The following is a 14,785-nucleotide window of genomic DNA, read 5'->3' as shown; positions in this document are numbered from 1 at the left end:
GTGGGGGGGGGGGGGGGGGACTTGGGCACTATAGAGTGTTAGGCAGCATTCCTGGCCCCCAACCACTCGGTGCCAGGAGCATCCTTCCTCCCCCTGCCCCCCTCCCCCCCAGTTGTGACAACCAAGTATGTCCTCAGACATTGCCTAGTGTCCCTTGGGTGGGGTGGAGGGATGTGGGCTTACCTCTGGTGAGACCCACTGCTCTGGGATTAGTGTGAATTTATAATAGTGTTAGCTCTTATAAAACCTTTTGTTTTCTAAGAAAAACATTTTCCTTTTAATAATAACCCCCACTTCTGCCATTACTGCCAGATTTTAGACTTGGAAAAAGACAGCAGTTAGTACATGTGAGACTTCTTGCTTAAGTGGAAAAAAATGCCAAGAATCATAGAGATGACATCTTAGTAGCAAATCGGTATCTGAAAACATTCAGGGAAGGGAAAGATCTAGAAAAGTTGAAGTTAAGTTCATAGAAAGCTATGGAAGGCTGCAGAAGGATGGCAGAGGGGTGCCTTGCTCTGGGTATTTTGGGGTGAGATGCAGATGAAGGGAGGCTAGGCTGGGGTTCTCCACTCTGTTGTTAACCACTGCTTTTGGGGTTTCTGTGGGTGGCGTAGGGAGGCGGAGTAGCCTGGCCTCAGGATGGGTGGGCTCAAGATTGGCTGGGAGCAAACTGACCAACGTGGGCAGAGCTTGGCTGGAAGAGAGAAAAAGTACTGCCAGCAAGGTCTGTGGGGAGGGAAGCAGGAGTCAGAGAGGGCTTGGTTCTGTGGGGCCAGGTCCTGCTTGAGAACTTCGGATCTTAAGATGGTTTGTGTGTGCCTCCTGTGGCTCAGTCCACCAACTGATCCAGCAGACTACTGTACTGACACCTGCACCAGCTAGGGACCAGGAATTCAAAATGACTGACATACTTCTTGCCTTCCAGGAGCTCATGGCCCAGAATTCAGGGTTCACTCAACAGGTGGACCGGGCTCACATATTTAGTGCATGTTCGGGGGTATTTGACTTTTACCTCCAGTGATGGGTCTGGGAGACAGAGGTCCCCCTGCTTTGATACCCACTCTTTTCCTTTGCTTTGCACGTCCCTAACTGGGAATCGGAAGGTCTTTAAGGTAGTTGAGTTTCATGAGATCTTTTTCTGGCCCCACCTCAAGTTCTGTTTGGTTACATCCTAAGCTTATTGCCTCCTGGTGAATCATCACTCCATTTAATATTTATTGCACACCCACAGCTTGCTAAGTACTATGTAGATGCTTGCCCTCGAGGAAAGAGAACTAAAAAATGGTATGACCTTGACATTAAACTAGGCCCATGCAGGCTCCCCATGTTGAGAAGTAGCTCTGAGTGTGAGAGCTTATCACTGCTGTTTGGTTCTCTAACCAGTCTATGCCTACAGATGGAATATCGGTTTAAAGTCTAGATCCCTGGACCTCACCCCTACTCCCCTAGACGTTTAGGTTTAGTAGTTTAGGGCTGAGCTCTGGGAACCTTGGGGTTTTTCTTCCCATGCATCATCCTAGATCAGGGGTCCTCAAACTACGGCCCGCGGGCCACATACAAATACTAATATTGTATTTTTTCCCGTTTTGTTTTTTTACTTTAAAATAAGATATGTGCAGTGTGCATAGGAATTTGTTCATAGTTTTTTTTAAAACTATAGTCCAGCCCTCCAACGGTCTGAGGGACAGTGAACTGGCCCCCTGTTTAAAAAGTTTGAGGACCCCTGTCCTAGATGCTTCTGGTGGAGCCAGTCAACAGACTTAGAGTCATTGCTTTATGGGTACCTGAACAGTCTCTTTTTTCATCCTCTAAGTTTGCAGTTTATTTTTACATTTTGAGTGGGAATACAGTGTCATGGTACAAAATTGAAAAGGTACAAAAGGGGCGTACAGTGAAAAGTCATTCCTGCCTCCTGGTCACTCTGTTTCCATTTCCTCTTAAGACAGCCACAGCTACCAGTTCCTTATATATCCTTCCAGGATTCTTTATTCATATGAAACCCTATAGCTTTCTTTTTTAAAGCATATAATTCTCTACTTTGCTTTATCCCCCCAATAATATAGCTTGATGACTGGCCCATGGCAACATGCAGAGAATAGCCTCATTCTTTCTGACAGCCTTAACTCATCTGGTGCTCCTACCAGGAGTGTATGGCAAGGCCTGTTCCACATCCCTTGGCGAAGCCAGAAGGTGAAAAATGGTATCTTGCTATGGTTCCAACTTCATTGTCTTTTGATCCACACAGTAATCCTAGAGTGGGGTGGGCCAGTGGCATTTTTCCCATTTTACAGATGAGCAAACTAAGGCCCAGAGAGTTCACTTGATTGCCCAGAGGGACCCAGCTGGAATCTGAGACCTCTTTGTGGGGGGCTGTCCTAGGCACCATGGAATATTGAACAGCTTCTCTGGCCCCCCTGCACTCAATGCCAGGAGCACCCCATCATGATAACCAGAATGTCTCTAGACATTGCCAAATGAGGGACAAAGTCACCCTTGGTTGAACACCATTGACCTAGAAGAATGCCATTTAATGTATCTGGTCACTGATACAGGAAGAGGTAAGGGGACCTATCTAAGGTTCTCAAGCTGGTTAGAGTAGACCTGGGACTAAAACCTAGGCCTCCCGCCTTCCGGGGTGAAATTACTTTCCCTCTGGCTGATAGAAGCCATGATAAGGGACTGGAGGATGAGGAGGAAGGCCCCAAGAATAACCTCTACATCAGGGGTGGGGAACCTTTTTTCTGCCAAGGGCCATTTGGATATTTATAACATTCGTGGACCATACAAAATTGTCAACTTAAAAATTAGCCTGGTAGCCTGGCCAGTGTGGCTCAGTGGTTGAGCATCAACTCATGAACCCAGGAAGTCGCGGTTTGATTCCTGGTCAGGGTACATGCCCGGGTTGCAGGCTCGATCCCCAGTGGGGTCATGCAGGTGATAGCTGATCTATGATTCTCATCATTGATGTTTTTATTTCCATCTCTGAAATCAATAACAATCTATTAAAAAAAAAAAAAAAGAGCAGTGCTATGTGGGCATCTGAACCTAGGTTCAAGTGAGCAAATGTGTGTCAGGTACCTTGTAAGTGCAAGATAGTTGGGAATGAGGAGGCCAGGCTGGATTTCACCTTCCCTTTCCACCTCATTCATATCCGGATTCAGTAAGACATTGAGAGAAATGAGTGCTCATCTCATCAGTTAGCCACTGGGTGTCCAAATGTCCCCCAAACTTCTCCACATGGATCAGAGTTCCCAACACTTAGATACCATGGGCTGACCCAGATCAGAACTCCTGGCTCTACCCACAGGCACAGTGTAGGGCAAGTCACTTAGTGTCCAGAGTCTCGGTTTCCCTAATTGTGGACCACGCCCATTCATCCCAATCACCTGGCTGGGCCGTGGAGGCACAGTTGATCAAGAGCTCAGTAGAAGTGAGGAGGCATCTAATAAGCACTAGCTGTGCAGGACCCAGGCTTAGTGGCCAAGGTGAACCTGCCTTGCATCCCATCTCTGACACTTACTTGCTGTGCTGTCTTGTCACACCAGCTTTTTTCTCATCTGCAAAAGGAGGATAATAGCTTCCACAAGTTACACACAGAGAGAAAGAGAGGGGGAGAGAGAGAGAGAGAGGATGAGCTCAGTGTTTGGTGGTTTGCACTTGACTTAACACTTGCAAATGCATTGGACCAGCGAGTTAGTCACTTACTCTCCAAGTGACAAACGGGATAGCGTCTCCTTTCTCTGTCTACCAGTGTTGCTCCTCAGTCCTGGAGGACAGTGTGACAGAAACCCACCATAAAGGCGTGATTCCTCTAGCGTTTTAGGTTTGGGCCTTAACCTACTTAGTTTTATACTTTTTAATCTTGTCAACCATACAGACAAGGCCCTGCCTCCCTGCCTAAGGTCACAGTGATGCAAGGGAGACAAAAGGTGTTTGGTGCTGAGTTGCCAAGTCCTGTCAACACATGATTCTCATTTTTCTCTCCTGTTAAATAGGGATTGTGGTGAAGGCTTGGGGGGCTGATGACTTCAATTTCTCGCAAGGGGAAGAATGTGGCTCTATACACGGAGTGAGCATGGAGTGGGGAGTAATGGCGGACTGAATCCCCTCCCGGCCATTCCATCCACTCGGTCCTTCCTGTGTCACTGCTGTCCCTGGTCTGGCTGTGGCGCCCACACTTCTACTCTCACATTTCCATTCTCTTCTATTTTGATGTGCTGCTGGGACTTGGCCTCTACCTCTGTCCAGCTGTTCATGACCCCTCTTCCCTCCTCCTGGCCACCCAGCCACACAAACCTCCACCTCTCCTTGCTCCTCTTTCTAGTCTCACTTCGTTCGTCCCGTTGGTGCAGCCTTCTCCTGTCCTCTCATGCCCTATTGGTCCTCCTCGCTTTTTTCTTGGTCAGCGTGCATGCCCTGTTCCAATCCATAGAACCCCAACTGTCATCACACCAAGGGAATGTGGCTTTTTGGGGATAGTGTCTTTTTTCTTAATTGGGGTAAAAGTCACATAACATAAAATTCACAATTTTAAAGCATACAGTACAATGGCTTTTAATACTTTCACAATGTTGTGCAACCATCACTACTATCTGATTCCAGAACATTCCTATCACCCCACAAAGAAACAACCTTCTTCATTAGCAGTCACCCTCAATTCTCTCTTGCCCAAACAGTAGGAACTACTAACCTACTTTCTGTTTTGATGAATTTGCATATTCTGGACATTTCATATGAATGGAATCATGTATTTGGCCTTTGTATCTGGCTTCTCTCACTGAGCATGCTTTCAAGGTTCACTCGTGTTGGTTAGCATGTGTCAGAGCTTCATTCCTTTTTATGGCTGAATAGTATTCCATTCTATAGCTATCCCACATTTTATTTACTCGTCAGTATATAGGCATTAGGGTTGTTTCCACATGATTCCAGAGAATGTGGCTTTTTTTTTTAAATATATATATTTTATTGGTTTTTCACAGAGAGGAAGGGAGAGGGATGGAGAGTTAGAAACATCGATGAGAGAGAGAGAAACATCGATCAGCTGCCTCCTGCACACTTCCCACCGGGGATGTGCCCTCAACCAAGGTACATGCCCTTGACCGGAATCGAACCTGGGACCCTTGAGTCTGCAGGCCGACACTCTATCCACTCAGCCAAACCGGTTAGGGCTGAGAATGTGGCTTTTAAGAATCTCAATCTTGTTCTTTAAAAAATCAGTTGTTTAGAAAAACGGTACATACTGTGAAAAAACCTGGTCAGATTTTACACTTGGATTTGGCTGGGTGCCCTCCCTCACGCTGTGTTGTAATTGCATTTACTTGTCTGTATCCCCATTAGACTATGAGGTTCCCAAGAACAGGGAGCCTGTCTTACTCGTCTCTAGCCCCAGCACAGGGCCAGGCATATAGCAGGTATTCTGTGACGTTCATTGAATGACTGAATGATGGCTAAATATGACCGGCACCCATCTGTCTTCCTCACACAAACATAAAACATACAGAAGTTCAAAAAGGGACCCGAGAAAGCCCTGTGGCCTGTCATTGTGCCGTCTGCTGATCTTCTTGAGCCTTGATCACCCTTGCCTCACCTGGCCGGGCCTAACCTCCCAGCCTCTCTGCTGTCATTTGCTTTTCTTTCGCTGTGCCTCCCCCCGCCTGCACCCCCCTCCCACTTGTCCAGATTCCTTAGGGGAACCTTCACTTATGCCAATCCTGTCTTCCCAAATGCCTCTAGCCCCTATCCCTTTGCATGCTTGGGACAACCCCTCAGCTAAAATGTCATGTCTTCCGAGGTCCCCCTCCCAGTGCAAAATACTCCCACCACTTGGCATACACCTCTCTCTGATCCTTCCCTCTCATGTGCTGATATCTTCATTGCTGCCCTTCACCACAGTGTGACATTGGTCTGTCCAGGTGGCTATGGTTGGTTTCTCCCATTAGATTGTAAGTTCCCCAGGGGCAGGGACCATGTTCTGTTCATATCTGTGCACTTACCATCTACCTAGCACAGTACCTGGCACCAAGTATCTCCTCCCAACAGTGAGTTGTAAATGAGCCTAGCATATGGTTCGAGTAGAACAAATGCCACACATAAGGCATCAGAGCTTCATCCCTCTTTATGGCTGAATAGTATTCCATTCTATAGGAATTTGGGGTAAAGCAGAAATAACAGTGTCTTGAAGTTTAAGCCCAGAGGTCCTGTGTTAGGTCAGCTCCCTTCTCTTAATTATGAGAATAATAATAATAGTAATAGTAATAAAAAGCAAGCCTTGATGGATCTCTTGCCAGTCTGGGCACTGTTCTAAGTACATCACATACCACTTGTGTCTCATCCTTGCGATAGCCCTGTGAGGCCAAAGCGGTGACATCCTCATTGCTTTGATGTGGAAACCGAGGTACAGAGAGGCTTAAGTCACTTGCTCAGGGTTTTACCATGAGTCCCACAGTGCTTGAATCATAGTTTTGTCCATCTCAGCCTCTTGCCTCAGTTCTCAGGGCTTTCTGGGCCTCAGTTTCCCCAGTGGGAAAGCGAGCAGGCCCTGGCATTTGAGACACTGCCACTGGTGGGTGCTGTCCTCTGGGTCACTGCCCTGGTTGGGAAATCCACCCAAGCCTGAGAATGACTCGCTGTCTCTGCCCCCTCCTCCCAGCCGGTGAGTTCCTCTGACAGTGAGGCCCCTGAAGCTGACCCGGCAGGGAGGAGTGAGGACGACGAGGACAGGGGCGTCATGACTGTCACAGCCGTGACTGCTGCAGCTGCCAGCGACAGGATGGAGAGTGATTCAGACTCAGACAAGAGCAGTGACAACAGCAGTCTGAAGCGAAAAGCATCAACCTTGAAGGTAGGGGTGGGGTGGGGCAGGTGCACCTGGCCTGTGAGGGGCTGGTGGCCCAGCAATGCCCTGATTCTTTCTCCTTCCAGCCTGAAGTTGCATCCTGCAGCTTATTTACCCACTCCTGGTTTTTTAATCAGATTCTCGAAGGGTCCCAGTTGACCTCCTTAAAAGTTCTAGAGCAGGGTGGGGAACCTTTTTTCTGCCAAGGGCCACTTGGATACTTAGAACATTCTCGTGCCAGACAAAATTATCAACTTAAAAATTAGCCTGCTATATTTGGTCAAACATTTAATTAACTCACCTCTAATGCCTTGGCAGGCCAGACCAAATGATTTCTTGGGCCTTATACGGCTCTTGGGCCAGAATTCCCCACCCCTGTTGTAGAGTTTGAGCTCTTTCCCGGGATAAGAGGGGTCAGGTGGGAGACGGCTCTGCTGAGCACATATGCTTTTCTGGTCTGTTTGGGTTGCTCTCCCTCCAGATGTCGGTCTCAAAACGAGCCCGGAAGGCCTCCAGTGACCTGGATCAGGCTAGTGTGTCCCCATCTGAGGAGGAGAACTCTGAAAGCTCATCTGAGTCAGAGAAGACCAGTGACCAGGTGAACAGGTGGTTTGCTCCTTAGGTGGGTGGGGAGAGATGCACAGGTGGGAACTGAGCAGTGGCCAGCCAGTTGAATTCTGTTCAGCTCTCTTCTCTCTGCCCAGGATTTCACCCCTGAGAAGAAAGCCATGGTTCGGGTGCCACGGCGGGGCCCCCTGGCAGGACGGAAGAAAAAGGTAGAGGTGTGTTGTGTGTATTTTTAAGTATGTTTTCATTTTACTTATTTATTTTTGTTAAATACTTATATCTTTATTGATTTCAGAGAGGAAAGGAGAGGGGGAGAGAGAGATAGAAACATCAATGATGAGCGAGAATCATTGATTGGCTGCCTCCTGCACACCCCCTACTGGGGATTGAGCCTGTAACCCGGGCATGTACCCTGACCTCTTAGTTCCTGGGTTGACGCTCAGTCACTAAGCAACACCAGCCAGGCTAGAGGTGGGTGTTTTTTTTTTTTTCAGGCTCACCTGGGAGAAACTCTTAGAGCTTCTCTCAAGGTCACCAACCACTGTCCACAATTAGAGTCGGGTCCTTTTTGGAGGAGGATAGGGCGTAGGCCAGGGGACTGCTGACTTCCACCTCTGGCTTCACTGATGGCTTCAGCCCCTAGTTTCTGAGTACCATGTGTGCAGAGCACTTCCCTGAGCAGATGACCTATTTTTTGCTGCTCCTGTCTTTTACAGGTGTTGGCATCAGAAGGGAATGAAGCACTCTTAGTTGTCCCTTGTGTGTGTGTGTGTGTGTGTGAGAGAGAGAGAGAGAGAGAGAGAGAGAGAGAGAGAGAGGAAGCTGTGTGCATGTGTGCATGTGTGTATGTGTGTGTGAGAGAGAGCTGTGTGTGTGAGAGAGAGAGAGAGAGGAAGCTGTGTGCATGTGTGCGTGAGAGAGAGCTGTGTGTGTTGTGTGTGTGTGTGTGTGTGTATGAATGTATGGATGTATGTATTGTATGTGCTTGTGTGTGTATGAGCATGTGCATACCTGCACAAGTGTGCATGTGTGGTGTGTACAAATATGAGTGTGTTGTCTAGCATGTATAAGCTATGTACGAGTTATATACAAGCGTTATGTGTAGTGTGTGCATGTACACATGTGGATGTGAGTGTACATGTACAAGTGTGTGCTGGGGACTCAGGAGCTCGGGGGCAGAGACAGTGGAAGAGGGCAGCACATCTAGTTGGGCCTCCAGGCAAGATTTTAAAAAGCTCTTGCCACTGGGAAAAATCCTTGCACTTCACGCAGGAGGAGGGAGTCTGGGGAGGTTATGCACTGTGACCAAGGTGAAGGATCAGGCAGCTGTAGGCACATCCAGGGCTTCCTGTGATGCTAAGCCTAAAAAAGCTTTTTTGGGGGAGGCGAAATGTTGTGGGTTGGGGTCTATAAGGGGTGCTGGGGTCTGCTCTCTCACCTCCATGCCCCGGCCTCTTCCAGAAGCCGCCATCGGCCTCTGACTCAGACTCCAAACCAGAATCTGAAGGGGTCAAAGGTGAGCCAGTGGCCGTGGCCAGGTCGGCCTCTTCCTCCTCTTTGGCCTCCTCGTCCTCCTCCTCAGACTCCGATGTGTCAGTAAAGAAACCTCCCAGGAGCAGGAAGCCAGGTAGGGTAGCTGGCACTGGTTCTGACCTGGTTTCCTGGGGCCTGCCCTACATGGGCCCTCGCCTCTGGGCTGGGCTGTGGGGGTCCCCTGCCCCGCCTGGAGGACAGTGCAGAAGAAGGCCACCCTTTCTTTTTCGTAGCTGAGAAGCCTCCCCCCAAACCCCGCGGGCGGAAACCGAAGCCTGAGCGGCCCCCGAGCAGCTCAAGCAGTGACAGGTGGGTTGCTTCTGATAGGGTCCCCAGCCAGGCTGTGGGTGGGTCTGGAGCAGTGCCTTCTGAGGACCAGGCCCCCTCTCTAATTGGCCTGCACCCCCAGCGACAGTGAGGAGGTAGACCGAATCAGCGAGTGGAAGCGCCGTGATGAGGAACGGCGACGTGAGCTGGAGGCCCGGCGGCGCCGGGAGCAGGAGGAAGAGCTGCGGCGGCTACGGGAGCAGGAGAAGGAAGAGAAGGAGCGGAGGCGTGAACGGGCTGAGCGTGGGGAAGCCCTGCAAGGGGGCAGTGGGGGAAGCAGCGGCGATGAGGTCAGGGATGAGGAAGAGCCCGTCAGGAAGCAGCGTGGCCGGAAGGGTCGGGGACGGGGGCCCCAGTCCTCCTCTGACTCGGAGCCGGAGGCTGAGCTGGATAGAGAGGTGCGCCCAACCTGGCGGGGGTCATGGTAGCCCATGGGGGTTGATGGGGAAACATGGGTAACTGAAGAGGCTTCTCCCTAACACTCACCCCTTCAAGCAAGTCCATTCCTTTATCCAGCATGTTTATTGAGCACCTGCTGTGTACTAGACACTGTTCTGGGTGCTGGGGGTGTGGCACGAAAGCAGTGGGTGACACACAGAAACCCCCAATGTTAAGGAGCTGATATCCGAGGGAGGGAGAAAGAGTAAACAACATTGAAATGTTACATGGTGCTTTCCAGAGCATTCTGTGCTAAGAGGAATAAGGCAAAGGGAAGGACATGAAGTGTTGGGATGGGAGGGTTTCTATTTTAAATGGGGTAGACCCTAAAGGCTTCAGTTGAGAAGGTGACATGTAGGGATCTGAGTTAAGTGGGAGGTGATCTGGGAAGATAACATGGAGAACAACTTCCTAGACTGGGCATAGCCTGTGCAAAGGCCCTGGGGCAAGACCATGCCTGGCATGTTGGAGGAAGAAGAAGGGCTGTATGGCTGGATCAGAGTGAGCCAGGGGGAGAGAAGAAGGTGAGGTCAGGGAGGGAATGGAGTCAGGATGTGCAGGGCCTTGTGGACAGTGGGGAGGACTTAGACTTTTACCCTGAGGGAAGTGGGAGACCTGAAGGGCTGTATGCAGACAAGGGGTGAATCTGACTTAGATGTCCACACGTGTCCTCTGGCCACTATGGGGTAACAGCTTGTGGGGTGAGCATGGGAGCAGTCAGGAGGACTCTGATGCCAGCAAAGGGCAGTGGTGACAATCAAGCCCCATGTGTTGGTGTGGGCCTGAATCCGAGAGTGACTTCCAAGGTCCATCACGTTCTAGACCAGGATCCCACTTCACATGGGAATGGGGAAAGCCTGACAACACCCTGTTCTCTCCCAGTCGCTTTCCCTTGTCCCAAAGCGGGGACCAAGTTCCCTGCCTCAGGAAGTGTCCTGCTTGGAAGAAGGAATACGAAGGGCTGCCCCACTGTTGGTGGGCCTTTCAGAGCCTGAGCTCTGCTGCCAGGGATGGATGGGACACAGGGACCTTTCCCATTCCATCCTGTCCATTCTCCCAGCTCCCAGCAGTGTGAAGGTGGTGGCAGGAAGTGTTGTCTCCCCAAGGGGGGAGTTCAGGAGTTCAGAGCCAGCCCCTGCCGCTCCAGCCCCTCTATTTTGCTGCTGCAGGTGAAGAAATCAGCTAAGAAGTTGGAGCCACAAAACACAGAGCCCGTGAAGAGACCCAGCCAGAAGGAGAAGAAAGGGCGCCCTGAGGAGAAGCCCCGATCCAGGTCAGCACTCACTTGGCCTGTCTGCCCTACCTCCCCGAGGCCCATCCTGGTCCCCAGGTTCTCACTCCTCATTGGAGGGGCCCAGCTTCCAAATTTAGTTTGGTAAACAGATCCTGTTGAAGTGTCCCCTGTTCAGGATTGTGGTCCTTGACTGGGGTGTTCCAGACAACAAGGGAATGGGGGCCAGGGATGCTGCTCAACACACCATAGTATGCAGGATGCCCCCCCCGCAGAGAATGACCTGGCCCTGATGTCTGTAGTGCCAAAGGGGGGAACTGTCCCCAGACCAGTGGTTCTCAGGCTTTTTAAGTCCAAGACCCACTAGGTGTGGGGCCAGCACATCTCCCTGACATTTTGAAGTGGAATTCCAGCCACTGGTTGGAATCTGCCCACTGGGAACTTACAGCCAGACTGCCGAGTGGAGTATAGAACTGGAACCGTGTTAACGAGTGTTGCTGTTGTCTATGAGTGTCCAAGTGGAGCACCTTTTAATAACTCATTCACTGGGTCTTACATACTAGACATTAACCCGCAGCCACATATAAAAAAACAAAAAGAACTTTGAGATTTCACATGGTTTGTCCTAGGTGCCTGTCTTAGACCAGGTCACGATGGTCCCTGACCCCTCCTCACAGCTTTGGGGCCTCCTAAAGGTTTTCTTTAGCTCCAGCCCTTAGTGGGGAGGATGGCAGTGGTTGGGGCAGGGTGGCTTCGTGGATGTTGGTCAGAGGCCTAAAGGGATTGAGTCTTCACAGGCCCATGAAGGTGGAACGAACCCGGAAGCGGTCAGAAGGGTTCCCACCCGACAGGAAGGTTGAGAAGAAGAAAGGTGAGGGCCCAGCTGTCACAGTCGCTGCCAAGGTCCTGCAGCCCAAGGTTGCTGAGGTTGGGAGGGGGGCAGGTTCTTCTGTCACGTAGTGGTGCTCAGGCCCTTGGCCAAGTCTGGGCTTGGGAGCTTAGGCCCAGGCAGTGCATTCTCTCCTGGCCATAGAACCTTCCGTGGAGGAGAAGCTTCAGAAACTGCACAGCGAGATCAAGTTCGCCCTAAAGGTCGATAATCCGGTAAGACACACCTTGGGGTCATGAGGAGCCACTTTCCCTGATGAAGCAGTCCCTGCCACTCCTTCATGTCTAGAGCTCCCTTAGAAGTCTCCAGGAATTGAGGCAAATCCAGGGTTCCTTGGGGTGGGTGGGGCGGGGTGGGGCGGGATCCATTGTTTTTATTGTGTGTCCCCTAGCTGAGGGCCATCCTGATGTGCAGTGCTCAGTGTCCCTGCCAGCTGGTGCTGTGGGCAGGCCCCAAGATCCCTCCAAATCTGGGTCTTTCTGCAGCTCTTTCCACAGGGAAAGCCCTGAGGTGTCCTACTCTGACCTATTGGATCGCCTAGGTGCTGTCCCTCCTTACATCTTACTTCCCCACCCTCAGGATGTGAAGAGGTGTTTGAACGCACTAGAGGAGCTTGGGACCCTGCAGGTGACCTCGCATATCCTTCAGAAGAACACTGATGTGGTGGCCACGTTGAAAAAGGTACAGTTGGAGCCCAGGGTTGGAAACAGGCCAGGGTCTAGCCACAGCTGCCCTTGGTCAGTGAGGAGAGGGCCGGTGGACTGCCCAGGGGAGTGCCAGTCTCCGTGGGAGGTGCCCAGGTGGTGACAGCAATAGGGAGGGTCTCGGGGGCGGGGAGGGGGGGTGAGGCCAACTACACTCCCTGAGCCAGGCCTCTTGGCGGGCAGATTCGCCGTTACAAGGCCAACAAGGAGGTGATGGAGAAGGCTGCGGAGGTCTACACTCGGCTCAAGTCTCGGGTCCTGGGACCAAAGATTGAGGCCATTCAGAAGGCAACCAGGACTGGAGTGGAGAAGGAGCCAGCTGAGGCAGAGAAGCCTGAGGAGGCTCCGGTTGGAGAGGAGGCCCCGTCGGAGAGGGCGGAGGATGAGGCCAGTGCTGGTGAGCTGGGTGGGCTCCTCCCCTGATGACAATGGTGGTGTGTCCTGGTGCTGTCTGCGCAGGCCTGGCTTTGTCCCCAAGGCAGCTCGTGGCTGGTACACGCACACACCTATGCCCCTCATGGTCTCTGGACTCTCAGAGTCAGGCAGTGTAGGAGGGTGTGTGTGTGTGTGTGCGCCAAGTGTGTGTGAGCCAAGTGAGGCACAGGCCTTGGGCTGCAGCTGGAGGGTCATGGGTGAGCTGAGAGGAAAAAGGATGTTTCCAGCAGGGACAGTGGCCTTTGGGAGTGGGAGGTGTTCCTGCTGGCGTCACCTGGTCCTCATGACAGATGCTTAGAGTAGCCCTTCAGACTGGTGTTAAGTTGCCTCGGCTGAAGAAGCCTCAGCAGCCTGGGGGCTAGCCCAGCGGGGTGTTACCTCTGTCCCAGCCTCAGCACTCATTTACTGGCCCCTCCCTTCTTCAGGGGCCTGGGCTGGCTGCAGGAGCACATGCAGCCAGCTGTGGCCTGGTGGAGCTGATAGTCCCCATGCGACTGGGAGGCACAGAGGTAGAGGTGATTGTGGACACATGGGGCCAGGGTCCTTCAGGAGTGTCGAGGGTCCCCTCTCCCAAAGCTGGCTTGCTCTCCCACCTGCTCTCAATGGGAAGGGGACAGGGGTCCTGGGCAATAGCACCACAGTGTCGTATGACCCCTTTCCCTCCCCCAGATCTCTCAGCCTCAGTGAATGGTGAGGCCACATCCCAGAAGGGTGGGAGCATGGAGGACAAGGAACAGGAGGAAGGACAGAACTCGGAAGAGGGGCCAGTGGGGGGCTCCTCTGAAGACTTGTTACACAATGAGTAAGTGTCCCTGGGGCTTGTGGCACTGGGGGTGACTTTCTAAGAAAGAAGGGGTGGGGGGCGGGGGGAAACTTGCTGAGAAGGCACCCTGATGTCTGGGCTGCTTATCCTGGTCAGGGTCCCAGGGACTTGGCCCCCATGTGCTGGCCTCCCATCCCCTACCTTAGCAACAGACCCCTCAGGACGCCCCAGTTGAGGGAGCTGAGCTGCCCTGGGTCAGATCCTAGAGACAGTGGCTTCCTCCCAACTCTCCAGGAGTGGGTGCAGGCAGTCTCTTTCACAAGCACCCTCGAGTCTGGTGTGCGGCCTGCTGAGAACCCCAGACCATTCAACACACACCCACTGCATTGGGCACGGTGGGATGAGCCTAGGGCTTTTAGTTTGTCAGTGGTAGACGGAGATAGACAGACAGAAAGGCAGTTTGCTCACCCCCACCGTGCTGTGCTTCACCAGCAGCGCGAGGGAGGGCCCCGACCTGGACGGGCCAGGGAAGGACCGGCAGGAGCGCCAGAGGGCGCACGTGGACTCTGAGTCCCTGGACGACGAGGACAGCTGAGCCCCGGGCAGCCCGGCGGCCAGGCCCCGCCCGTCATGTAGATGCCCGTAGGCCTGCCCCACTCCTTCCTGGCCGCCCAGGGAGCAGAGAACTGTTGGGGAGATGCTGTGCTCTTCATTTGTATTTGTCCCTCGGGATTTTTTTTCTGCCCAATTTCTGTGATTTCCAACCGACATGAAATGACTATAAAGGGTTTTTTTAATGAAAAAAAATCACTTTTATTGGCTTGGTTTTCTAGTGTTACTGGTGCAGCTGGGCTAGAATGGGGAGAGGTCTGTAGCTGTCAAGGGCCCTATTGGGGACAAAGGGTTTAAGCCATAGTGTCACCCTATACAGTGAATGTGAGCTTGGTTTTAATGGTGTTCCCTGCCCGGCAGGCCTGATGGTGAAGAAATGGGGTGGGAGCAAGGCCTTTCCAAAAATAATAAAGGAAAAATAAAACTCTCTGAACTCCGAGGCTCAAAT

The 14,785-nt window shown here is 51.8% G+C and overlaps 1 protein-coding gene across 1 annotated transcript in view; it reads left to right on the top strand.

Annotated features, from left to right (window-relative positions):
• Positions 1-14,784, top strand: part of LOC102243507 (hepatoma-derived growth factor-related protein 2) — a 17,063-nt gene extending 2,279 nt beyond the window's left edge. The window contains exons 5-17 of the mRNA XM_014533686.1: positions 6,653-6,844; positions 7,320-7,436; positions 7,543-7,614; positions 8,867-9,032; positions 9,172-9,247; positions 9,348-9,663; positions 10,873-10,976; positions 11,732-11,805; positions 11,968-12,038; positions 12,403-12,504; positions 12,711-12,924; positions 13,632-13,764; positions 14,218-14,784. Of these exons, the coding sequence (XP_014389172.1) occupies positions 6,653-6,844; positions 7,320-7,436; positions 7,543-7,614; positions 8,867-9,032; positions 9,172-9,247; positions 9,348-9,663; positions 10,873-10,976; positions 11,732-11,805; positions 11,968-12,038; positions 12,403-12,504; positions 12,711-12,924; positions 13,632-13,764; positions 14,218-14,320 (1,740 nt within the window). The 3' untranslated portion in view covers positions 14,321-14,784. The remainder of the gene's footprint in view (positions 1-6,652; positions 6,845-7,319; positions 7,437-7,542; positions 7,615-8,866; positions 9,033-9,171; positions 9,248-9,347; positions 9,664-10,872; positions 10,977-11,731; positions 11,806-11,967; positions 12,039-12,402; positions 12,505-12,710; positions 12,925-13,631; positions 13,765-14,217) is intronic.
• The last annotated feature ends 1 nt before the right edge of the window (position 14,785 follows it).

The sequence above is a fragment of the Myotis brandtii genome, unplaced genomic scaffold, assembly GCF_000412655.1.
Source record: "Myotis brandtii unplaced genomic scaffold, ASM41265v1 scaffold122, whole genome shotgun sequence".
Classification (NCBI taxonomy): Eukaryota; Metazoa; Chordata; class Mammalia; order Chiroptera; family Vespertilionidae; genus Myotis; species Myotis brandtii.
The sequence above is the reverse complement of the archived record's forward strand: the minus strand, read 5'-3'. Positions and strand labels throughout refer to the sequence as shown.